Below are 27,224 nucleotides of genomic sequence, written 5' to 3'. Positions count from 1 at the left end.
ATTTGAAAATTAAAATTTGACTGGTAACTAAGGCTGACCCTTTCCCAGAAATAACTGCCCTAAAAAAGCAAGACCAAGGGATTTATTCAAGAATATCTATTGGTGTTTCTTTAACAACAGAAACGAGAACTGTTCAGTCAGTCTGAGCTGTTACTTTTTTGTGCATGCACTAACACATTAATAACTTTCCCTTTTTCTTTCTTTTTCCTTTTAAATAAAAGTACCTTTGGATACTGCAAGCATAACCATGAAAAGCAAACAATTAAAAAACGAAACTCACTGGATAGTGTCTCTGAAATTATGGTTAAGTAATTTGTTTTAGTGGTTAATTAATTCAGAAAATGCATCCCCTATGAAAGTACTAAAAACAAAAAAATCTTTGGGATGCATCTGTGGCTTGGTTTCCTTACTATAGACTTGAGGGTCATAATACTCTTTACTCCTACACGTTATGCCAATTAGATTTTGGTGCTTTAAGAAGGAAACTGATTTTTCTTCTGATATTTGGAATACAATGGTAACAAAACTCCATTAGTTAGGCTTTTATTATATATGATAGAGTAATGAACCTTGATTTAGTTTAATTTATGTATATATAAATTAATATATATAATCAATTTTTTAATAAATTCATTTTTTAAAATGAATTAAAAATGAATTAAAAATGAAAATATAAAAATTCATTTTTTAAATTATATTTGGGGACAATGAAACAAAATCAGAACATTTGCTGTCACGTTAAATATCTTCCTAATTAAATATAGCAGTTGAATGAATCAATTCATTAGCAAAAAGCCTAGTTTATTATCTCATAAATACAGATGATTAATATCTGTAAGGGAGGAATTAAGAGAATCTTGAAAAGTATAAAAACAAATTCAAAGTGACTTGGGCATCAGGGAGAATATTATTTGAACCAAAGTGCTAAGGACTTAACTTTTCAAAGGTTAAAATCAAAATCAGTGTGCTAACATGGAAAGAAGGATATTTATGAAGATCTCTCTCTCTCTCTCTCTATAGATAGATAGATAGATAGATACTTTTTTTTTAATGCCACAAAGGCAAGTTGGTGGCACAGGGATAAATATGGTGATAAATGTGCTCATTTGAACCACAAAATTATTATTTTTTGTGTGAAAAAATAAAACAGAGTAAAGACATTTTTAGAAGCTCATATATAAAGACTAAATAAGGTTTCCCTATAGATAGCCAGATTTTAAAAATAACTTCCTATTTAAAGGTATGCCCAGCTTGGCATATAGCAATGACTCAATAAAAATTAAATTATTAATTATTTTAAGTTAGTTATTGATATTAACAGTAGGAAAAATGATTAACTACTTCATTTACACATAAGCCAATTATTTGGCAAACTTAACTTCAAAACAGTAGCACAGTACTAGGAATAAGGCTGCCAGGTAAAACACAGGGTGCTCAGCTAAATTTGAATTTCAGACAAATAAGGCATACTATTTTTAGTATAAGTATGCCCAAATACTGCACGGTATTGCATACTAAAGTATATACTGTGCAATATTTGAGATATTATAGTAAAAAATATATATATAGTTGTTTATATGAAATTCAAATATAACTGGGCCTCATTCTTTATTTTAATTTGTTTGATCTGGTAATTCTAACAAGGGAAGAAGCAAAAAAGCCTTCTGGGTATTCAAATTAGATGCTAAAAGTCATGCATCGACCTCACAGGGGGCTCAGACTTTCAGAGCCTGCACTGGTAATCCTCATTCCAAATGTACCTTCCAGATATATTTTATTTGCTATGTATAGTATTTTAATTTCAATTTGCTGCCATAATTAAAACTGAAAGAGTATGTATTAAAAAATTTGCAGTTTCTGATAATAAAGGGAGTCTGTTTTCACATATCAACAATCCAGATATGGATGGCTGCTTCCTCACCCGGCCTTGGTATGTTCCCATTTGCCATGATCCTCGCCACTCCTCATTATTCCAGTATCAAGCTGAAGGTAGCATTAATTCAAAGCGGTCATTTTTCACCCAATTGCATCAAATCTCTTACCTGGCAGGTCCTTTTTAGCTGAGTTTGTGGCCTGGGTTCTGCTATATATATTCATTTTATACCACAGATCTCAAACCACAAATTATGACAAGGAGAGAAGATGAAATGCAGGTGAAGTCTATTTCTCTTACTAGATTTTTAAGTTTGATGAAGGTCAAAAGCTTGTCTGTTTTGTGCATTCTTCTAGTTCATTCTCAGTCCAGCACACAGTAGATGCTGGGTGAATATTTGTTTGGTTAATAACTAAATGATCATTAAACAGGGAGAAGCAAGAATAACTATGGACAGAAAGACCAAAAAGAGTAAGCAATTTAAGAATATCTGATGTAGAATCAGTAAGTAAAAGTATGTGTACTGATCATGTTGACAGTCATCAAGACCTGAGGTTGGTAGTCAGTGAAGCATGTGATCTCTTAGAAAAATAACTACTCAACATAATAATCCTCAGAAACCTGGTAAATGGATAAAAAATACTGTATTGTTTTCTGAGATGTTGCCAGATAAACTAAAGGGCATTATAATACATTCCATGTTAAGGATCTAGAATTAAAAAAAATTTCCCAATTCTAACCACATTCCCTTAGTAGTTTAGATTTTGGATGAGTGTGGAAACGCAAAGAGAGGAGAGAACAGAAGAGGTTTTCTATAGAGTCTGAACAGTTCAGTCCAAGACTTATGGTAATTAAATATCTCTAATAAGCACAGAAACATACTATCCTCTCTCCATCTTCAGACTTCACTAATAATGGATTTCCCTGGATATTTTTTTAAATGGCTAACACATCCTCTCCTAACAGTAGAAATACCCTCCTCCTCTTTTCTGATCTATAGTATATATTTCTCTTGTGTATTATTAAATAAACAAATCCTTTATTTAAAGGGTTTTTGTTATTTTTGCATATTAGACATTCAGGAGACAAATTTGGGGCACTGAAATAGTAGAAGTTACTGATAGCTGAGGGAAAAGGACAAACAATTTTAAACCAGAATTATTTCAGAAAATCTATGATTTGTTTGCCATTCCTATAATATGAAATATTTATTGAAAATCTACAGTGTTCTAGGCACCTATCTAGGAGATAGAGACACGTATCCTGCTTCCAAAGCACAGGTAGAAACACAAGCAATTATAATTTATGGCATTTGTTATAAATAATAAATATGTGCAAGGTATAGGGAAAATCCAGAGTAAGGAGACCTGAAACTGCCAATCAACATCAAAGAATTATTGGACCTTAAGGACAAATAAAGACTTTACAAGAGAAGCAATCCTAGTTGGGGAAAGCAGGCCGGCCATCAGCACTTCAAGGAGTAATATGGCAGGAAGGCAGAGAGCAAATTCAGGGAATTATGAGTATTACTAATATTTTGGGATCTGACCCCAATAAGCATGCAATGGCAACAGTCCTGGTGAGATACAGAGAGGGTCTGAATAAGGGCAGTGGAGACGAAGAGGAGGGAGCAAATGTCAGGGGCTTATCAGGCTTAAGTGGGTGATACAATCACTCTGCTGCTGTTTCCGTGAACTCACTGTTTTCTGGATTCCTGACTGTATGAATCTTACTTACATTGATTTCTAAACGCTGTGTGGCTCTTTTTTTTAATAATGCCTGACAGCCTGGCCTTCAGATTGGACTTGACCACCAAGAAATTCAACTCCTTAGGTTCTGTCTCAACATCCTGGTATACAGATAGGTCAGTTTTTGTGATAACCAGCAATTTTATATACCTTAACTTTCAGGCTGCTTCTTCAGCTCAAATTTCTTTCTGGGTCTCCAAGTTGCTACAAGTCTCTCCAGGGCCTACCTGCCTCTTAACACTTTATGTGACAGGGTAAACTCCTTTTTTGCAATTTTCTATTACATCTGCTTTCTATTTTTTGTTCGCTAATTCATGGCCTCCAAAAGATTCTTACTTTTACTGCCTGCTTTTGAAGCATTTCAGGATATAAAGGATGGATTACTACAAGCAGAAAAAGGCACTATTGAAAAGTTTCAACAAGGTGGATACTTGTCAGCATCCACACATCATAAGGTGAAGAAACTGGAGGAAAAGAAGCACAGAGAAAGAAAAAAACGTACTTTTATAGTCTGAGTCATGACCTATTTTCATAGACTAGACTTAATGGCAATTAGTTGGCTTTTTCTTATGCTCATTAATAGTGGGTAAATAAGGACTAGAAAACATTTCTCTTCAGCACCTAAAATCAGACACCCTCCACTGTGTCATGACACAAATTGGTATTCAGCTAGTATTTCGTAGTATAAATACATTTAGGTGGTATAAAAAACAAACAGTAAAATAATTCCTAATCATGTTAGAAGAATCCATTACAAACTGGTTGTAATGCTGTTGTCTAATACAGCAGTGGTTTGCAAACCAGTGTACATCTCAGTCACCAGCAGGACCTGCTAGAATAGTACTGGGCTCCATTCCAAGCTGCTGATTCAGGAGGTCTGGGGTGTGTATGTGGATCTGCATTCTAACAAGTTTCCAGGTATGCTGACACTGCTGGGGAACCATATTTTGAGAATCACTACTGTACACAAACATGGGGTGTGAGTGTCAGGAAGGAGGTGGTATCCCAATTTTGACTTATTACCTTCAGAGAAGCTTCTCTAAATTAGAGATCCAATTACAGCTGGATAATTTAGGAAGGTAGTCTTGATCATGGGAAAGATACCAAAATACCAGTTTCTTTTAAGGAAAGAGAATAATAAATGCATCTGTGTTTCATGGCTATTTTAACAGAGATGCTCTGTGGGAGAGCTTAAGATGTTGCAGTTTCATTAGCATTATCCGGTGTTGCTATGGGGACCAACTAGAGAGGAACCATCAGTACATAAGAAAATGAAGAGGGGAATTGATGAATTACAAAAAAAAACATTTCTGAGAAAATAAGGCCAAGTCATAGTGCCCATTTTCTGGGATTTATATAAAGGTATATGTTTTCCTTTAACAATGTGATATAACCATATATCTTCCTCAGGGAGAGAAGCAAAATCTTTTAAAAAGGACAAGGGAATGGTATTATGGGCTTTTATTAAGTAGTGACATGATAAACCCAAGGCTAGGGATGGGCATTTTGCCCAACTGTATTCAGTATTGCACAGTATGGGAGAATGGCGGCTCAGGCAGATAGGGCACACAGCTCTGGGGATTGAGAAAGGGAGAAAGGCAGGTTACCCTCCTCTCAGTTTCTTAAATAATGGAATGAAGAAGAGTTGGAGAAGAAGGAATAATTTGAGAATAAACAGCAATTCTCTATCTAAACTTTCTAGCTTCTGCTACCAATCTCCTTTCTTCAAGTCTGTTTTCAAAATATCAGTTTCTAGGATTAAAACCATAGTGTGTCCCTATTTTCTTTGTCAACAAATCTCTCAGTCTTTCTGCTTTTCTGCTTGTTTCTCTAGCTTACGTCTACCCACCTTCTCTTTTCAATTTTATTCTCACTGTCTCTCATGTTGTCTATGTCCTTTTTTATGCCAACTTGAGGAGAACTCCTACTTGGAACTTTACACTCCTTATCAGACACATAGTGGATTTTTTCCATCTCTCAATTTACCCCACATTGATGTCTTTATTTCCTTTGGATTATAACTACATTTGAGATGCAAGATGTTAGCTTGCTGCAATTAAGGAAAAGAAAGACAAGGCCACCAATTGGAGCTTAAATGAGAATAAAGTGCCTTTGTCACCATTAGGGCCCTGTTGTTAGTTTATGTGCTAAATTCTAATTGTAATCCCAGATGCCTTAGATCCCACTGAGTCCCACCGGGGATAAAGGCACAATCAGAGAGAATGGCTCCCTTGGCCTCCCCCAACCCTCTTTAACGAAAGATACCTGAATTTTATAGGCTTTACATATTGGAAATTTGTGTAAGAAAATTTCGAAAATAGTTTCATCACTTAAAAAAAAGTTTGAGAACTACTGCTCTCTAATATACCAAATCATAGGTAATTCAGTAAAATGCTGTTACTGGCACTTTTGTTTACATGTTTATGTTTTGTCTCATAAATTACACAGGAAGCTCTTAAAAATTAGCTCATCTTTCTTTTCCCCATTGTGCTCAGTTCAGTGCTGAGCAAAAGGAATGCATTCTGTTGATTGATTCATTTTAAAATTCATTTTGCCAGTGATCTGGTGAAACTCACACTGAGGTGGCACATACTAAGGTAACACAATGTACTGCCTCTCTGAGTAATACCTCACATTTTTAAAAAAAAGCTCTTCATAGAGGGTGGTATGTAATGCAAAGAAATGGACTGATAAAAACAGGAGTTTTTGAATTATCTGAAAACCAGGACAGATTTTTGGGGAATGGAGGCCTTTCTGATGCCCCTCAGTTAGGCCACCTAAATCAGCAGTAAATCTGTGAGACTGGCCCAGTTTTGGGATTTAGAGCTAATTTCTCAATCCCATTCATGCCTTTTGGGCTTACATAACTTTTTGTACACTGACACACAAATATATGAACTGTACATTTTGCTGAACTACATGTATTGTAAAGACCCATTATTTCTGTTTGTGTTATCTCATTATTTAAGAAATATACAGCTAATGAAACATTCATTGATGTTTTTATTTCCTTTGGATTATAACTACATTTGAGATGCAAGAGGTTAGCTTGTTGCAATTAAGGAAAAGAAAGACAAGGCCACCAACTGGAACTTAATTGAGAATAAAGTGCCTTTGTCACCATTAGGGCCCTGCTGTTCTTTAGGCATTTCCTTAAAAGGATGAGTGAATAGAGCAGGATAGCATGGTAATATTGTTCCTGTGTCCAGTACAGGAATATAACTGTTTTCTTTAGTCATTGAGGAAAGAAAAATCTATTTTCTGGCCAAAAGGTACATTATACATATATGCCCTTAGGTCTCTAAGAGAAAAACAACCTTGCAGGCAACCTTCAAGGTTACTGAAGTCTGTCAGGGTAGAATGCAAACCTAGAATATTCCTCACTCTCTTCCCTATGCTGGCTCTTCCCTCTGCTCCCTTCAGGCTGTTTAAGAACCACAAGAAGAGAGAAGGGTGGTTGGAGCTTCAGCTAGCAGTCTCTCTCTCCCTTCACCAGCCACATTGGCCCTCAAGCCTATGGTCTCAAAGCAATGTAGGGTCAACTGCTGCCGGTGTCTTGAGGTAGGGTGAGGGAAAACTAGAAAGAGGAAATGAAGACCTGAAGAATCATGAGCCAAAATGACTGGGGTAAGAGTAGTCACTAACACATCAGACAGCCAGGAGGAGGAGTAAGTGTCTGAAGGGAAGGCCAAAAAAAAAAAAAAAAAAGCATGCCTGAGGAAAAAAATTGTTTTGGATATTGTTAACAGAAATACTTATTCAAAAGAGATATAATTTGAGCTCTTCTCTAACTAGGTATTCAAAGTAGAAATAAGTAATAGGATTTGTGCTACTTTTCCTAGGTAAAACATTACATTTCATTTATGAAAATTGTTCATAATTGCCTTCTGAAATTTTAAAATAATCATACAAGTAATTGCATATTAGAGGCTTTACACTACTAAATAATAAAAATTATGTTTACTGCATCTGTCAAAATTATAATAGAAAATGTAGATTAACAGTTTAGGAAACGTATCAACTAATCACATGACCATAAATTCTAATCTAGATATTTTAATAAAATTAGGCAACCAAGTGACATCAAAACCATAGAGATTGTCAGGTATCTTAACAGAAAGAGATAATAAAGAAAACCATACAATATTAAAAAAGAAAATCTGATTAAGGAAGATGCATCTGTAGTCTTTTTATACTATACCTGTCTGTATACATAAATTCATGTCTAGTAATTTTTACTGTTTCAACTTTAAAGTCATTTTGAAATTAGTGGTACCCAGAATGTCAGTGGATCCACCTTGATGAACTGAAGTGCATTATCATCTAAAAATACTCCAAACCTTGATAGGTTACATAAACAGAGAACCTAGAAGGAAGAATGCTTACTATGAGAAATATGGGTGAAACAGTCAGAAATATAAATCTCCACATATTACAATCTGGTTTAATACCTCATTCACTGTCACAGAAATGTATCTTATTTGCAGTGACTCTTTCACAGTGTAAAATGTTTCTAAAATTATCAGTTGGGTTACAATTTAAAATGTTAGACTGTGCTTAATTTCAGACATGGAATGTGAATGACTGTTAGTGAAACGATTTGTAGAATTTTTAGGGTCAACAAAACTTAAGCTATTTACCAAGCACTCACAACCATTTTAACTTTCCATTCTAAAACATACTGCCAATTGCACAACATGGGTGCTTCATTAATACAAACTCACCAGTAAATTCCCTTTCCTTCCTATACTTTACTTACACGTTCAACTACAGAAGAAGGAAGTAGAAATTACTGTGCTCAAATTTTTAAAGGCTATCAGGGACCCAGAAGGGTATCTAATTGAGTCAGTGTATAAACACCAGAAAAACCTAAAGGTTCAGATACCACTTGCCCAGACTTAGTACCTGTGTCCGGTGTGATCAAAGAATAATATCTGAAAATAGTCTGTTAAAAAGAGATTTCAAGAGATTATTTATAGGCTAAAACAAAGTGTTGCTGCTGATATTTGTCTTTCCTTTGATATATTTTGATGCTGGAAAAATCAGGTGAGTCAACATCTTGACACACAACAAAGTTGAAGGGCTCATACATAACTAATTTCAAAACTTCCTAAAAACCTATAATAATTAAGACAAGGGTGGTACTGGCATAAGAAATGATCAATATGCATCAATGGGAGAACTGAGAGTCTAGAAATAAACTCTTACACTTACGGTTAATTCATTTTTGACAAGGATGCCAAGACAATTCAATTGGGCAAACAACAGCCTTTTCAGCAAATGGTGCTGGAACAACTGGATGTCCATATGTGAAAGAACAGAGCCAGACCACTTCCTTATACCATACACAAAAATTAACCAAAAATACTAGTTATTCACAGCAGAGATATTTAAAATGACAGCATGAGAGGTTTGTGGTGTGGAATAATAATAGTGCCTTAGACTAAGCAGATATGGAGATTCCCAAACACAGTGCTGCTTGTTAAAAACTAGTTGTGTGACTTGTACTTTTTGCCTTATAATTTGCTCATGTCCTAAACATAGCAAAGTGATAAAAAGAGGGTAAACATGGAATGATAGTCCAGAAAATATGACTTGTTAACCATGTGGGGAGGATTGTGTAGGGAAGTCAATGTGGGTTTGGATCTGCAAGAACAGTAGTCTCCAATAGCTAACAGGCATGGAGAAAGAGGACGGAACCAGGGATGCCTCAGCTTCAGCCTTGGACATACAGCAGACAAATGTCTAACCCCACCCACGTGGAAATGTCAAGTCAGGAGTAATGCAGACATCTGAACATAAAATATAAGAGCAAAGTGTATTGTAGTCACAATCCCAAAGCTGAAATCAGAAACTGACAAATGGGAATGAAACAATAAGAAGAGGAAATGCCGGGTGGTTACCTTTTGGGTGGAGACAAGAGTCACTAAGAACATTTCACAGAAAAGGTTAAGGTGATACCTAACTAAATCTTGGGGAATGAGTAGGGGTTGGAAGGTAGAATGGCAGGGTAAAGATATTCTTGGCAGAGGGACTTAGTGTATTAGGCATAGACTGGTCAGAAGATGATAAGCTGTCTCAAAATATGCAGAGATAATAGAAGTGGGTTTATTCAATTTTAGGCTCTTAGAACCACCACCCATTACTCTGAAGATAACTAGATAACAGCCTACAAAACTTCAATGTAGTGAGGTTGATGAGATTATGAACAGCATCACTAGACTGACTTGGGTGCTGCATGAAACATTCGATACACAAGCCCTCTAACAACAAACAGCTATTAAACTGCTAATCAGATCAGGACTCAAGAGATCTTGAGGAAAGGACATCTCTGGGAGAGCTGACAGTTTCAACTCTTGCCCTTCCCTTACAATGCCCAGATTATCATTAACTAGGAGTGTGTGTGACTGTTTGTGCACATACACATATCTATAATTCCAGTAACCTCAGAGAAGTGGCCTCAATTCTCAGTACTTCTTTTGTAATCTGGCTTTCAAATAAATTCAAATTAGGTAAATCAACTAAAAAAGGTACTTGTGAGGAACACTTGAAAAATGGACACATCCTTTTTGATTTCACAAGGTTTCTTTAGTTTGACACCATTTTCTTACAATTCATGTCATCTTCCCCAAGACTCTCATCCCAATTATGATGACTTCCAATCTCTATCTTAATTCCCTAGATTTTATTACTCGTTTTAAAAATCATCTGTCCAGTCTTTAATAACTACACTTGTGGGAAGAAGTCTTGGAAATCACTGTAGTTAAGGGTTTGGGGAGGGAGCAGTCGCTGTATTCTGGTGCCATTTTTACTAAGGGAGCTAACTGGAGAAAAGAGCAGAATACTTTAAATTGACACTGATTTCCTTCCCTTATGAAGTGTAAACCACTGTCCTATCTGTTTTATGAAATAACAGATGAGATTCTGCTCCCTACCCATTACCTATTTCATACAAATGCACTTGATATTAGTAAGAAATACAGGATAAACTGTACACTGGTCAACTGAAAGATTCTTTCAATCATGAAAGTTGTATGGTTGCCTTGATCACAATACATGATGTAAAATAGTATTATGCTCATCTGTTTGCTTACTTTCAGAAATAAAAGGTGATATTCATGTTAAAGAAAATTTAAAGAAAAACAGTAAGTGCATTCACAAGCACTGAAGTAATTTATTATGACAATAAATTATCAAAATGGGAAAAAGAACAGGGGAATGGGGAGATAGAAGGAGCCAAGAAAACAATCTGAAAAATTGTAATCCATCATTAGGACACGATGGCACTCATCAAAGACTTCAGAGGTAATTGAGCTAGTCTCCAAAAAATTCAGTTTTTCATTATAAGTATTACTACAGCAGAAGATTATAGGTCTCTGAAAACTGGATAAGATGACCTCAGATTTGTCAGTTGTCCTAAACCAGAATAAAGGATTTGTGGTAGATATGTACGTTTTCTTAAGAGGAAAACTAGTGGCAAACCAACACTGCCCCTTTCTAGTTAATCAGACTAGACAACAAGTAACATTTTTATTACACACACAATTCTTAAGACTTATACTCACTCTCCCTCCCAAATGATGTTGGGTCTTGTTTGGAAATTCCTAGAGAAGAGATGTATAAAATCAGGAGCTTAATTAGAGTATTTGGTAAAATCTGCAATGGATCAAAACGAAAACACAAAATTGCAGGGGTATATGGCCATTAATTTTATGGGAAAGATATCAATTTCTCCTGGAAAACAAAAATTACCTAGAATTAAAAATATAACTAAGAAATTTACTTTCATCTAGAAAATAAAATTAAAAAGTGCAGAATTCCACATGACAAAGTCAAGTGAGCACTCAGTGAATAGGTTTAACTCCTCCACCTGTAACTCACAGATTATTCTTTTAACATGGAACTCACACTTGAGAGTGGTTACAAGGGAGAAAAAACCCTCAGCCATCTCTGTGGTTGGAAAGCAAGAGATTAAATTAGTGGGGCCAATGAGGAGTCCTGAGTGAGGATATACTTTCATTTGGGACTTTCTCCTATAGGTATAGAGAAATCCTAGCTGGTTTTGAGCTGCAAGGTTACTTGATGGTTTACTTGATGGTAGGCTTTTAGAAAGACTATTTAGCTTGGTGTCCAAGTAGGGACTGCATAAAAAACATGCTCTATTAACAAGCACTTCTGAATTATCTGCTCTTTGTATGTGTCTTCACATGATGCCTGCTACAAGGCTGTTCCTACCCAGCAAACTGGATCCGTATTACTCACCCACCTAAAATCCTGTCCATCATGTAGGAAATAATCCAAGTTCTTTTTCAAGGCCCACAAGCTTCTTTTTAATTCAGTCCTTGCCCCCTTTTCAGCCTTGTCTCCTAGTCCACCTTCATTTTGGTCTCTGATAATGTGCAGGTTTAAGGCATCGGCTCTTGCAGCTTCCTACCCTATCTGGTGAAAACCTCTGCCTAGTATTACCTCCTTGAGAACCCTACCTGAACCTACCAGACAGGTTAGCAGCATAGAAGACAGAGTTATCTTGTTGCTTCAGTGTAATTCTTTGATTGTACTTCTGCATTATTTTCTTCTACTAGACAAGTGGCTTCTTCAGGGCAGGAACTTTGTCTTGTTCTTTCTGGTGCCCTCAAGACCTAGTACCTAGTTAGGGCTCAATAAATGCCTAGTAAAACCAAAGGCCAGAGAAGATGAAAAGTGTCCTTTTCGATCTCTAGGAAGAATTGTCTGTGTGTGCTCTTATTTTTAATTGGGGATATTCTACTAACTGCTTTTGGAGACCATTTGGCCTGATGGAGAACAAAGATCTAAACCTCTGAAACATCCTCATCCACATAAATAAGGCCTTGAACACTGGTCAGTTGGCTGGTTTCTACAAGACCATTACCAGATGTAGTCTTTTCCATTTTCTCTCCCTCTCTCTGGAGCCTGAAGCTTTCAGCAGTTTCCAAAATTGCTCTGGATGACACCTGGCTCCTTTTTTAAAAAAAAAATTGCAAGCTGTTACTCTAGGCTCAGGTACCCAGTCCATCTACTTGCCTGCTGGTGTCTTCCCTAGTCCTCTGCTCTCTCACTTCTTCCATGAAGTCAGTTATCATCAACCCTTTCAAGCAAGTATTTTCTCTATCCATTTCTCTGTTTACTCAGAGCTTATCTTAGCTGCTGGTATATGAGTTTCTTCTCCAAATGGACTACAAGCTTTAACAAGACAGAAACTATGTCTTCCCCTTTTAAACTATTTCCCAAAGTGACTTATCCCTATGTAACCCTCAGATAAAATATTCTATAAATATTTAGATTAACTGATAAGTGACTGACAGTTTAAAGGGGGAACAGGCCAGTCATACTACACAGTTGGGATAGAATGTCACTGGTCAGTAACTACAAAGATGATCTCTTCTTATATATTATATATATATATTATATATTAATATATATATTATATATTATTACACCATAATACATAATAATTATGTATTAATACACCACTGTTAAATATATAACCCTTTAAATTTTACAAAACCATTCCTAAACACCTCACTATTAACCTGTGAAGTAAGAAGGATTATTATTTCTACCTTAGTTATGAGAAAACAGAAGTTCAGGAAGTGTAATTTATTTAAGGTCACACAACTAATACAAGAACTGGATTCTTCTGTTTACAAAATCAGGGTTCTTTGCACCACACTGCTCTCAATCTCAGGATGAGAACAAATTTCAGAGGCTATAAGCACAAAGGACAAACTTATAGCTGTCAGTTAACAAGCAAGAGGACTTAGCATGTACTATGTACAACCTGAGTGCCTAAAATAATAAATGACAAGGAAAGTAAAAAATAGCAGTAATGGAAAGACCGCAGCATGAAAAGACTACACATTTTTAATAAGCCCTATCCAAATTCTCAGTGGTGGCTTTCTAGAAAGAATTTAATATTGATGAGGACAATGAGTTCAATGCATAAATCCTACAGTCCCCAGAGTCAAGAAGCAGGTACCACCTGTTATAAAGTCCTTTAAAAACAGCAACAAGAGGCAGGACCTTCCCCTCCCCAGTTCACATAAAAACAAATATTCACTTCTGCACACACCCCTTGGCTGGATCAGAAAGACAACTGTCCAGAATTAAGGGAGTAACTTCAATATACATAGTGGATTGAATGGTAACTCTCAAGAGAGATATTCACCTGAAACTTGAGAAGTGTCCTTATCTGGAATAATGGTCTTTGCAGATATAATTAAGGTATGTATTTGGAGAGGAGACCATCTTGGATTAGGGTGGGCCCTAAATCCAATGAGTGAAGTCCTTGTAAGAGACAGAAAAGGAGAAAACAAACACAGGGAAGAAGGCTATATGAAGGAGGCAGGGAGAGAGTGCAGTTATGCTCCTATAAGCCAAGGAAGGCCTGGAGCCAGAAGCTAGAGGAGGCAAGGAAGGATTTTCCCCTAGAGCCTTCAGAGGAAGGTTGGCCCTGTTGACATCTTGATTTTAGCCTTCTGCCTTTAGAACTGAGAGAGCAAATGTTTGTTTTAAGCCACCAAGTTTGTGATAATCTGTTATAGGCAGTCTTCAGAAACTAATATAGTATATATTAGTTGAACTACTAGAAGTAATGGAATTCTCCTACGTAACTATATGATTAAGGATACAAAGAAGTGTGTAGCTAATTCAGTCTATGGTTCAGGAATGGCTTCATATAAAAAGAGACATTTAAGCTAAGATCTGAAGTATGAATATGACTTAACCAGAAAGAGAAAGGGAGGAGGTATATATTTATAATGAGGGTTATAATATTTATAAAGTGTAACTTATGAAGGATATAATGTATAAAAGATATGTTGCCCATAAGTATATGAAAATAGTTTGAGTTTCCACAGCTATGTGGGAATTTCACAGCAGGGTTCAAGGATCAGCTAATATGAATAATGTTACAGCAATTTTTGACAAGTAATAAGATGAGTAAGATGAATTCAGAATCTGAATCATTAATGTATAGTCACAAGGGCTATCAGAAAAGGTGACAAAGAGAACAACTAGCTGTCTAACATATATACTGCTTGCTTAAATCAGTCTATTTTCAAACCACATTTAATATAAGTGAATCCTGAAGAAATGGAGACTTGCCAATTGGCTCTAAATCCTGCTAACTAGAATTGAGTAACAATGGTGCCATGAATCATTTCTAAGCTGTTTTAAAAAACCTTTCACTGAAAAATTCCTCTACATTCCACTACATGTGGATTTTATATCAAAGAGATGCTTGGATTAATCACTTCATTAATAAATAGTAATTCAGAAACTGACATTTCTGACAATGATGCCACACACAGGCAATTAAAAAAAAATGCAACTAACCCACATTCTTGAAGTCAATGAAAGCTGATAGAGGAATGTGAATTAAATTTTTATAACCCTAAATAATGCATTAAATAGCTTTGGTTACCTGACTTAATAACAAGCACAGGCTTGAGTGCTCTGAAATAGCAGGTCAGAAACTGGTTATTTATGAACACTTTCCTTTTTCAATCATTCAATATTCAAATTTTAATTTAAATATACTAAGGACAGGACACTAAAATAAAGAAAAGACACCAATTTGAAGAGTTCTCATATGGTGCTAAAGTTGTAGGTTTTGTTTATACAAATATTTATTTCAGTGCTACCTTGGATATTTTTCTAAGAACTCTGGCTTTCTGGGTTTAATGGGCGTAGGGGTGGTTGGGGGTTGGGAGAAGGCTCCTTAGACATCCTATCTCCCTGAGGCAGAAGAAACAGTTGTTTGTTGTTTTTACCCTGTGCTTAATACTCTATACTTATTTTATTCTTCACTAAGGGCTTGAAATAAAATAGGAGAGCTATAAAAATGAATGACAATGGTTATTACCACAGACACAGGGGAATGATCTCTTCTTGGAGATATTTACAAATGGAACTGTTTGGGATGTCTAAGCTATTAAAAAATATGAGATGACCCTGATTAGCATTTCCACATCAGATCAAATTCCATGGAATACTGGCATCCCATTAAATGTCAATAGGTGTGATTTGAGAAAAGTGTAGTGTAGCGAGTATTTGGAAACTGCAATGTAATATTTATCTCTTTGACAGTCACAAAAATCAGAATATTAAAGTCCTGAAATAAGGAAGCTTTATAACTTTATTAACTCAGCATTTTCAAATTATTTTATCATAAAATTCTCTTGGGGTAAAAAGATATTATAACACTTCTCTTACAATTCTATGGAGTCCTGAAATACTGTCCCTAAAAACATAAACAGCACACTAAATTTACATTAGCCCTACCTACTTCAATCACACAGATGAACAAAAACAATGAGAAGTCATTTTCTATGAATGTATCTCAAAAGCATGACAGCAATGAATTTTTTTTAGCTCATTATTAAAAGGTTTAATTTAACATAGGCCCTAAGAACATGTACGTCTGTATGGATGGATGTACTCTGTGTTTCAAGTAATGAAAAGAAAACATGATCATGCTCTATTTATAGAAACAACTATAACTACTGATACCAAAAAATATATTAATGGGGAGATATTATTAACATTATAATTTGATCTGTCTGTCAATAAACCCCAAGATGTTCCACAAAGAAAAAGATCAAGTACAGGAATCTTTCTCTATGTCATCAAACTTAATGTAGACTAAGGGTCATGAAAAAAAAGAGGGGGTTATCACCTTATACTTGAGAATTGTATTACAACCAGCTGATTATTCAGGATTAAAGAGCTCAGGGTTAGGAGTTCAGTGGCCATATGGGCAACTGTAATGAGTTGCCTGGAGCTAGGCTCCTACCAATTCTGATGATCAGTGTGGCAAGGGTCCCTAGCCTACCAGGAGTTGGGCTCTGCTCCAGCAGGGGACCATCTCAAGCCAGTGGCTCTACATCAATCCAGTTTTCTTGGCTTCATCTCCATGATCTGGGTGGGATGCTAGTCTCTGGGTATGTGACTAATTCTTGGAACCAAGCCTCAACTTGTACACCTTTTTGAGTCCTCAAGCTGTTGCCTTGATGCTTCACTCAGAACTTATGTTCCTCTACACCTGTTTCTCTGAGGCCTTTTAATTGCTTGAGTCCTGTTCCTAACTTCCAGTTTACCAGTGGTGGTATTCCTGCTACTGACCAAGACTCTCTCCTTGACCCAACTTTAGTCTGATGCCTGTGAACCCTTTCTTCCACTAGGCCTTGCTAGACCAGCACAGCCCAATTTTAGCAAGAATTTTAAGTCAGTTTAGAGAGAATCTACCACTCCCCATATCTGATGGGGTTCCTCATCCTCTGCCGTCCTCCAGGTGACATCCCATTACCCTGCCCTGCCTTTAGTAACAATTTTGTCAAATTGTTTAGCCAGAATCCCCAATGTTTCCTCTTAGTAATTTTCTATCACCCCAACCTGCTCCTTGGCTAAAAATAACCAATTTTCTTTGTATCTAGAGTTAAGTCCAGTTCTATGCTCTTTCCTTCAATTGTAATAGTTCCTGAATAATGTCAGATTTTACCACTTAACTGTTGTCCAGCTCTGGTCTTCTTTAACACTGACTGCTATAAGACATCTTCACTTGTCTGTACTCTCAAAGTGATGCCTATTTTATCATAATTATGTTCTCTGCCTGCATTCTCTGGGCCTTCATCATTACAGAGCTCAAACAGACTCCAACCTACCAAAGAATTTTCATATACCACTTGCTCTGCCCAGCATATTTTTCTAATCTTTGGAATTTCCTTACAGGACCAAGCTATCACCTGACTTCATTAACAAGGTCATATTATTAAAGTCTAGTGTGGTTCTTCTTTACCACTTGCTCCAGTAAACACCCATGACCCCTGATTCAAATTTCTTTCTTTTGTACTTTGTTACTTGGTTAAAATTTGATCTTGTTATTTCCTTCCCTCAAGTCAGCAGAGCCAGGGTCTAACATCTGAGACTATACAATATGGCCTCAATTTACCATTCCAAACTTTTCAATGATCCCATATACCTACCATTTTCTCAAGGGAAAGTGAATTGATTTGTTACCTGTTGTATATGTCCTTAGTTTTCTATTGTTCCCTCCTTGCATATGCCGGTAATATTTTTCCTTATTTCTGCAGGTCCAAATCTTACTCAAGGTCCAGTATTGCCTGTGGGGCATAATTTCTTCCTTGCTCAACTCCATCTTGATCACTCTGATGGTCCTTAACACTTTCTACCTTGTAATACAGTTATTTACGTACTTCTTTATCTTCCCTATTAGGCCATAAGATCACTGATGGCAAGCCTTCTCGTTTTCATCTTTGTATTCTATAGCATCTAGAATACAGAAGCTTGTACATAGCAGATGATTAGTAAAAATATTAGTAAAAAAAGTTCATTTTTGAATGAACTAGTTCAGTTCTGTCAACAGCTCCTTAATATTTGCACTGCTTATTAGGGGATGGGTGAGATGGGATGCATCCTAATGATCTATCCATACTCTCTTGGATTAAGAGACCTATCTATGGCAGTGTTTCTCCACCAATTTTCGAACCCAATACACCTGACCTGGTAATGACACATGTGGAACTAATTATTAAAGGACTGTCCAGATATATTTTTTCTTCTTACACAGGCTCTAGGATTTGTATAATTGGGCTAGCAGTAAGCCTACCTTCTCTTCTGTTGATATTTGGAAGATGGAATTGAAAGGATGCTAACAGCAATGAATTCTCTCATTTACAAACTAGGAAGTCTTAACCATGAATGCAAATAAGTTTCTAAAATCAGAGTCAGTCAGAAGCAGAAGTGGGATGAAAACCCAGGTCTTCTGACAACTTGTCCAGGGAGTTTTCCACTAAACAATACTGTCTCTGATTGTTGCTGCTGGAAAAAATAACTCCAAGTCCTCAGTAGATTATTAGAATTACTTTCCTTCATGTGGGTGCATATTTATAAAGCTTTCAAAAGTCATTCATAAACCAGTTTGTAAGAAATTCTAATAAGCTTTTGGATTCGTTTTCACCTTCCTTTCCTCCCCTCCTGTCCTCCATTTGTGGAAATTAGTTGTATGGTGCTTCAGCAAAGATAGCTTGATTGATGTTATGCTACTGTTCAGCAATAGTTCCTGCTATTAATTGCTTTCTAATGGTAATTACGATTAGTGGTACAAGATATTTTCTTTTCTAATTGGCTATTACTGGTGAATAGCAGCTCGTTATATAACAGAGGATTGTGTTAAATAAATAACCACAATTACAATTCTGAAGTCTTTCTCTTAAAAAACAAATCCCTCTAAGTTTTGGGATAAAAACACTAATTTTTTTTTCAAGGCAGGGCCTTTGTAATTACTTGGGGGAGAGTTCATCTTTCAGTTAAGAAAAAACATGAAACGAGGACAGTGTTAGGGAAACCAGGAGAGGGAGCATGCATTTCCTTTTAAAAATAAGCACATTTAAAAGCTTTACTATGCTCAGCTCCTCAGTCAATGCATACAAATCACAGATTCAAAAGTATCCACTTCCTACAGTGTGAACAGAAAGGATTCTCCAATTAGCTCTGGTAAAATATGAATGTTGAGTCCCACCAACTACGCTGAAATGTCCCCATGGATAAGGGCAGGGGTTCCTCTTCATTTCTGCCCATACAGCACCCAGCATGGAGCTGATCCATAGTCACCACTCAACCAACACCAAATGTCATAATATTATGGCATCTTCCCAGGACAGGAGGAGATCCAAAGGTATAGGTGACAGGTCCTGTCCTAAAAGGGTTTACGTATAAAATCAGGGGTATGTCTTGATTCAAACTCTAATGTTGATTTAGTCTGTAGACTTTTGTAGTAGCAATATCAGTAGCTGTCACAATAATAATGAGGTCATATGACTTGCTCAAGGTCATAGATGTTTTAGCTAACAGCTACTTTTGAATCCAGTTTGTCCAATTCCAAAGACCCATCACTGCCTCTTGTGATAGATCTTCGTCATCAGCATCATTCATCCCTATATTTCCATAGTGCATCAAAATTTAGAGTGCTTTCACATGCACTGCCTCACTCAGCCTCAATAATATTGGCAACGTAGTTAACTGAAGCATATTTTGATGAAACTGAAACTCAGAGAGGTTAAATGATTCTTCCCAAGTTCACATTGCTACAAAGCAGCACATTCAGGATCAAAATTCTGGTTTTCTGACTCCTAATCCAGTTTTTCCTTTCACACATTTTCACTCAATGTATTAATTTAAATATACTACACATAGAGAAAGCTCAACAGTATTCTACATTAGCTTACATCAGTTAAAATATTCTACCACTTTTCATTTGTTGACACCCCTGTCCACTCCAGTGAAGCAAAGGTTTAAATCCGGTTTCATTCTAGAAACTTTACTTGGTTCCTCAAGCTAAGGATAACACCCAACCCCAGTTGGCTGTTTTACAAATAAATGACACTGGTCACAAAGAGTATTGGTTGAGATGTAAAGAGAGGCAGAGACTGATCAGTCAAATCCATCACCACTTCTGGAAAAAGCTGCCTTGCTCACCTATGGGTCCATGAGGACAGTAGATCTTACTTGTTTCAGCAAGGGACTGCAATTCCTCAAGTCACTGTCAGTAAGATGCCAATCCATTCAGAGTCTGATGAGGTTATTAAATAAATCATAGCAAAACTGAACCCTAACTCAGTGACAAAGTTCTCTAACAACAGCTAACAGAAGCATTTAAAGATTTAATTGCTTGGAGATGGCAGTTTATGTATACTGATTGTTTCCATATACTCATGGATTCACATTTAGAAGTATGAATTTTATTACATGAGTCTGACTGATATCTTTAGTTTTTCATGTGTATGAAAATAGTAGGTGTATGATTACTTGTTGTGCAGGACAATACTATTCTTTTGCGCGAATGGAAGGTCTATGTTAACACAATGAAAAGTGTATGTAAATTAAGTATCCGATACTACACATACCTACTAAATCCCTCAATGGAAACGTGGTCATGAAATGGAAAAGACATTAAAGTTATAGCATTCAAAATCATCATATGCATCTTCTCTAGCACACATGTTAAAGATGACACTGTATCTATGACTGAAGTAACAGTCACCATTTATTGATGACCAGGCTACTACATCTATCATTGCACTAGTCATTTCAAAATTCCAGCAAGAAAGATGATTATTACCCATTCTACAGATGAGAAACTGAGGTTCAGAGGTTGATTAGCTTACCTGTGGCTGGTAAGTAACTAGGATTTGATCCTAAACTGGCTTGACCTCAAATGCACACATATACTCTTTTCTTCTATACCTTTCTATACTCACAGTAGCTTTAGAAAATATTTATGTTTAAGGAAAGTCTGTTTCAGACCTTACCCAATGGAGTTTTGTCACTATAAGAAATCATTATTATAGTAAATAGAATAAAAATTCTTTCGGTTGCTGTGTCACCTTGTGAGCTACTCTTTGCAAGAGTTTCCTCATTTGTAAATAGAAAGGGGATAACGTGAATAACCTCAAGGATGTTGTGAGAAGAAGATGAAGTAAGACCTGTAAAAGCACCTGAAACAGTACTTTGGCACAGGTAGAGCTCAACAAATGTGAGCTACCATCGGCATCATCATTTTCATATCTCCATTTATAATATCTCATCTTAGTATCCTACAAGCTGGGTTCCATGTATTTTTTTAAAGTAAAATAAAAGGATATCTGAAAGAGGCCCCCTCAGAACCTTATACCAAACCCACAAGAAGGTTTCTATAATTCTTTTTCTCCTATGACATCATCTTGCAAGACCCTAACAGTATGCAAGATTATCTGAGCTTCTTGCTGACACTGAATGTGGGGGTATGTGTGGAGAGATGGGGATGATGGGGCAGCACTGAGTAGTAGTGAGAAAAGGTATAGAAGATAACATAAAAGGCTTTCAGAGCACATAGTTGCAATACTAGTGCGTGGCACCAACAGACACTGTGACAACCCCCAGGAATGCACAGGCAGCCTAAGTGGGTGACGCCAACACATTCCTAAGCTTCCCTTTGGTTACACCACAATTCAGATTGCTTCCTACAGGAATGCAGAATCAGAGAGTAGGCAGTTTTATAGTTCAATTAGGCATATACTTATACTGAGAGCAACTCAGATTTATTGAGAACCAACTTTCTAAAAGGAAATATGCTGGGCTTTCATAAATTAAATGAAATAATCACAATAATTCTGAAATCTGTATTTCTATCATATATGAAACTGTAGATAATACTATCTATATCTATAGTTTCATACTGCAATGAAACTATACCTCTATTTTCATAAATGTAGCAGCGTATGTATAAACCAATGTTACACAGTTACTAAATGTCAGAACTGATATTTAAACAGTATTTCCAAGAAAGGGTGTAGACCTTTTTCCACTGTCATGTGAAATACGAGATTGGACTTAAGCATGAACTCTGGAAGTAAGACAACAATCTGTGGAAAACTGGATAAGGCCAATCAGATGATTATGAAGACAGATTGCAGGGTTTATGTAGTACTTCATTCAGTTAGCAGTACAAGGTTATATAGGACAGAGAAGAAGTATTCTTTTAAGAAATTAAATCATTATCTAAACAACTTTGTCTTAAAAAATCCTGAAAACCTATGCTAAAATGCTAACTATGATTACTTCTCACAGAGTATTATATTCACGATGATATTCTGCATTTTCCAGCTGGTGTAAGCTTCACAAGTACAAAACATCTACTCAGTTTTTTAATTCTATTTCATTCCTCTCCTTAAAATAGCTGCCATTTTAGGAACTTTGAATAAACCTCAGAGTCTAACCTAACCATTAAACTGTTACAGAGTGTTTACTACATAGACACAGCTCTGATAAGCACTGAATGTATAAAGTAAAATAAGGCAACTTTTGCCCTCGAGAAGTTCATGATCTGCTGGCGTAGACAAAGCTGCCAAGAAGTAACTGCAGTCTGACATGGGAGTGTGATAATGGAGATCTGTGAAGGAAAGCAGCGTGACTGGAGATGAGGCTGGAAAAGTAGATTAGAACCTTAAAGGCCAAGCTGAGAATTTAGACCTAATTATACATGCAGTAGAGTTACACTGAAGATTTGAAGTGAAGACCCATGAACACATTTTATTACATGGATTAAAAGTGGGAAAATAAAAGGTGGAAAATGAAGAATCAATGAGATCAATAGGAAAGTTCTACACACATCCAGGCTAGAATTCCTTTCTGGTCAAACATTTATTAGACATTGATGAAATGCCAAAAACAGGGGTAGGCAGATGAAAACAAATTTGACAAGGTTTTGGTCCCAAAAGCACAATCTGGATGGTGGGGGACAAAGGTAAATCAGCAGTAATGGTGAGGGTTAGAAACAGAATAGTGGCTGAAGAGATGAAGAAAAAGAACAGGTTCAAAAGATTATTTCAGGCACAGAAAAATAAGACAAAGTAACTGATCAGATTCAGGACCTGAAGGCAAGACAGGAATCAAGTATGCTTCCTAGTTTCTACCTAAGGCTTGATGCCATTTATCTAACTAGGAAATACATGAATGAGTTGATATCACCTGCTACTCCATTTCTCTAGAGCCTTCACAAATGAGTTAATAAATTCTCCAGAGGAAAAGCATTATAAATCCTAGGTAGCTTACCATGATCATCGTCTACTGGGCCTGCCTTTGCAGGGAGAACAGTTGGCTCTGTCAGAATATGACAATATTCTGGCACAGGCTAACACTGTCAGAAGGAATCACCACCACAGAAGCTTCCTAGAAGTATTGTGAATTAATAAACTATAGATGTGTCATCTTACTGCTTTCTAACTAATAACAGCAAAACAAACAAACAAACAACAAAAAAAAACCAGTGTGTATTCTCCACAAGTGTGAGAAATGTTGAGTCTATTTACTATCTGTTCTTAATCTTAGGGCACAATATAGAAGCCTTGTTATTTACTGTTCAAATGTGTGGAAAGCCAGCATTGTGCTAGGTCAGAGACTTTCTGGAGAGGGATGGAGCCTCAAAAACCTGGCAACACAGATCTCAGGAAGAGGTGCTGTCCTGCCTGCAAACTCCAGTAACTCATTCTAACAGAAACCTTGTAGAACGACAAGGGCTTCTATGACAACACTCCCCAGTTCCTTCTGTCCCAGGATATGAAACACAGAGGCTGACATTTTAATTAGAACTAGAGGAAAACCTGTTAAAAGAAGCAGTTTTCAAGAAATTAATGATTTTATAGGGAAAGACATACTTGATAAAACTAAATGGCCGTTTTACCAAAATATATGAATATACTTTTAAATATCATTATTTCCAACCAAAATTTGTATCACACTTTACAGGCTTTGGAAAAAATTTGGATAAAGTCACAGAATGATATGTAGGTTATTAAGGGGATTTTTAATGACAAATTTACATTATAATTATGGCATAAAAATTAACCATTAAGCTTTCCTATGGACTGTCACAAATGAGTACACTGGGCAGCCATGAACCAGGGTGTGGACTTTTTTTTTTGTTACAGATACTGCAAATTCATTGCTGCTCAGTACTTATGCTGAAAACAAACTGGAAACTAAAAGTATGAGATCAGTTACTCAATTCAATCCAACAGTCATTTAAACATTGGTCCTTGATTAATGTTTTCCTCACAGTTGGTAAGGATATTGGGAAAAGGACACTCATATACTATCGGTAGGAAGGTACATGATGCCTTTTAAGAGGAAAATCTGACATCAAAATTTTAAACAACATGCAACCTTTTACCCAGCAAATCCTCAAGAAATAGACACCCAGTGGGCAAGGATATATATATATATATATATATATATATATATATATATATATATATATATAAAGCTATTCACTACAACATTACTGAAGAACTAAAGCAACACTATATGTTCATTAATAAAAGAATGGTTAAAATATGGCACATCTATACATCTATATTATGGAATACAATAGGCATAGTCTTTAAAAAGAATGAAGCAATAAATGTACTGATAAGGATGAGTGTTTGTAATATAGTAACAGATCACTGGGACAAAGAAGAAGGTGGCAGATCTTTGAGCTTACATAGAATGATCCCTTTTTATTTTTAGAAAATCAGGACCATACAGATGTGGATCATACAGGAATATGACCAAAAGAACACACACTAAACCCTTACCAGTTGTTACTTTGGGAGTGGAGCTGTGTGGTGAAGGAACCTTCATTTTTTACCTTACACACTTCTGAATGGTTTGAAGTGTTTAAAGCTTTTATAGTTTTAAGATAATGACATTTAAACGTTCTACAATGTTTTTGAAAGGCATACCCAATTTACCTCCATTTTATGAATTAATCTGTGAGATAAATTCACCAGAGATTCCATCTTTAAATGTTAAATAGGTAGCCCTCTGAAACTTTGAGAATCTGGAAAACCTTAATACTGTGTTACCATCAGAAGAGCCAACTAGATGGTCAAACCCAAAATGAACTGTTTAGGGTGTGGGTTTAACTCAATATTTAAGTTAGGAGACTACCAAAGGCTTCTTTGGTAGAGGTACTGAAATTACTTCAGTTAGGAAGCTCCATTGGTGGGAAGTGGAAAAGAAATTGCATTTTATCTCATTGCTGCTGAGATCAAAACTTAAGACGTCTATTTAGCCGTGAAAGCTGAAAACAAACAAACAAACAAACAAAAAGCCTCAGCAAGGACGGAGAACCAAATTTAAGCCCCAGACCATGTCCATTAGGAAAAGACAATCTGCTGTGTTGTTAAATATCAAAGCAAGAAAGAAGGGAGTGGAGGCAGCGGGACTAGGTAAATTAAAAGTCAAAGAATGGGGCTAGTAATCCTAAAGACAATGCCCTTGAGCTTTCAACGTTTGTTTCTTCACTTCTGCCGTGGATCAGACGACAACCTGAAACTCAAGTAGAGCGAAGGCAGTGGTGACGATTTTCCTAACCACCTTCAAATTTTCTCTGAAGCCACGGCAGTAAATTACTTCTTCCCTTCCTCTTTCTCTAAGGACCCAGCCTGGGAATATCTGTCAGCCTCCACATTATGTTGGAGAACGACACGGGCAGTCAACGAGCGACAGGGGAGACTAAGAGAGGCACACTTTCCCTTCAAAGGCGGAGCAAATCCGTAGAGCTGGGAGCAGTGGCCAGTCAGCCACTGGAAATCCGCTCAAACCCAAATGAAACTTTTCTCCTAAGGCCACACCAATCACCCGAGGGCGGGGACTGGGCACTGTCAAGGAAAAGCTGCTAATCCCGGAGTTACAACCACACATGCGCGGACCTGACTTGACCCATACCCAGCTGATAGTGAGCGCAAAGCTGGGAGTTCAAAACGCTCAGGGAGCTTTCCGGGAAAAGCCACTTCAACCCGTTTTCTCTTCCCTTCCCAGACAGCCCCCACCAAGAAGCTGACTCCGACCTCACCGCGTCCCGCTGGGTCCCGTCCTGGGCACCCCAGAGTCCAGGTGGCTCTAGGGCTGGCAGGCACCCGGGGGCCGCCCGGCGATCACCTGCACTCCCGGTCGGAGGGAGAAGTAGGCAAAGCACTTGCACCTCAGGACCCCTGTACTCACCCCCATAACTGACACTCCCGGCTCGGCTACGGCTGCCCTCACCGCCCTCCTCCCCTTGGGTAGCAGCCACCTGGGCCTTGGAAGCAGCCATTACACCGCTGAGCAGTGAAGGGAGGGCCGTGGAGAGATTCCGAGCCAATGGACACGCGTCTGCAGGCGAACTCCCGGACAACGCGACGTTTCCTCCCCGCCCACGCCGCGGCGACACGTTCTGGGCCAATAGGGCTTGGCGGGCGGGGCCCACTCCCCGCCCCCAGTCCTGGTGCCACGCCCCCTTTCGGGACGGAGACGTTCTGAACTACGATTCCCAGCGTGCTGCGGAGCGCGGGGCGGGCAGCTCCGGTGGGGGCGCCGGCGGGCGGGGGTGCGCCCGAGAGTGCCCCGGCGTGTTCGCTTAGTTCAGTGAATCAGAACAATGACTGCGCCGCCGGGTCCCCAAGAGCGCGTCCGGGCACTGTGAGCAGCCGCCGTCTGCAGAGCGGCGGGCGGCGCAGCCTTGGCCGCGCGGTGTCAACGCCGGACTCGGGAGTCTCCAGCGCAGACCCTGCCCAGCCTCCGCAGCCCGCGCGGAGTCGCCGGGCTCCAGCGCTGCAGCCGCTGCTCGGGAACCGTGCATTGTGTCGGAGAAGGCGCGGGGATTACAAAGCAGAAGACCCCCGGACCCGCTCTAGCCATGTGGATACCTACGGAGCACGAGAAATACGGCGTGGGTAAGTCTCCGCGGGGCGAACTTTTATTCCTCTCGGCCGGAGCGGCTGTGCATTTCGCGTCCTTGCCCCCGCACCCCTCTCGCTCCGCGCGGCTGGAAATGCCTAATCCTGGCATCGAGCTGCGGGTCTGGGGCTTCGCCGAACCAGCGCTGGGCAGAGGGGTGCGCGTCGGGGTCTCGCTCCTCACAACCCGGTTGGCGCTCCCCGCACGGGTCCCCGGAGCGCGGAGACAGCTGAGGGGCGCGCGCGGCCAGCCGGCCCGTTGCGGGCTCTGCCTGCGGAGTTTGGAGTGGCGACGGGGCGTGTGTGTCAAGTTGGAAGGGGAGAGGA

General features: G+C 38.0%; 2 protein-coding genes across 3 annotated transcripts in view; one reads left to right on the top strand and one right to left on the bottom strand.

The window, feature by feature from the left end:
- Positions 1-26,371, bottom strand: part of ZNF277 (zinc finger protein 277) — a 127,205-nt gene extending 100,834 nt beyond the window's left edge. The window contains exon 1 of one of the 2 annotated variants that reach the window (XM_036897353.2): positions 26,185-26,371. In XM_036897353.2, coding sequence (XP_036753248.1) covers positions 26,185-26,275 — 91 coding nt within the window. In that variant the 5' untranslated portion in view covers positions 26,276-26,371. The remainder of the gene's footprint in view (positions 1-26,184) is intronic. The other variant, XM_057504675.1, reaches the window with a different exon arrangement.
- A 151-nt stretch (positions 26,372-26,522) lies between these two features.
- DOCK4 (dedicator of cytokinesis 4) overlaps positions 26,523-27,224 on the top strand; it is a 418,723-nt gene continuing 418,021 nt past the window's right edge. The window contains exon 1 of the mRNA XM_036897350.2: positions 26,523-26,894. Within this exon, the coding sequence (XP_036753245.2) occupies positions 26,858-26,894 (37 nt within the window). The 5' untranslated portion in view covers positions 26,523-26,857. The remainder of the gene's footprint in view (positions 26,895-27,224) is intronic.

This window comes from Manis pentadactyla, chromosome 7 (assembly GCF_030020395.1).
Source record: "Manis pentadactyla isolate mManPen7 chromosome 7, mManPen7.hap1, whole genome shotgun sequence".
Taxonomy (NCBI): Eukaryota; Metazoa; Chordata; class Mammalia; order Pholidota; family Manidae; genus Manis; species Manis pentadactyla.
This window is presented reverse-complemented; position numbering and strand designations above follow the sequence as displayed.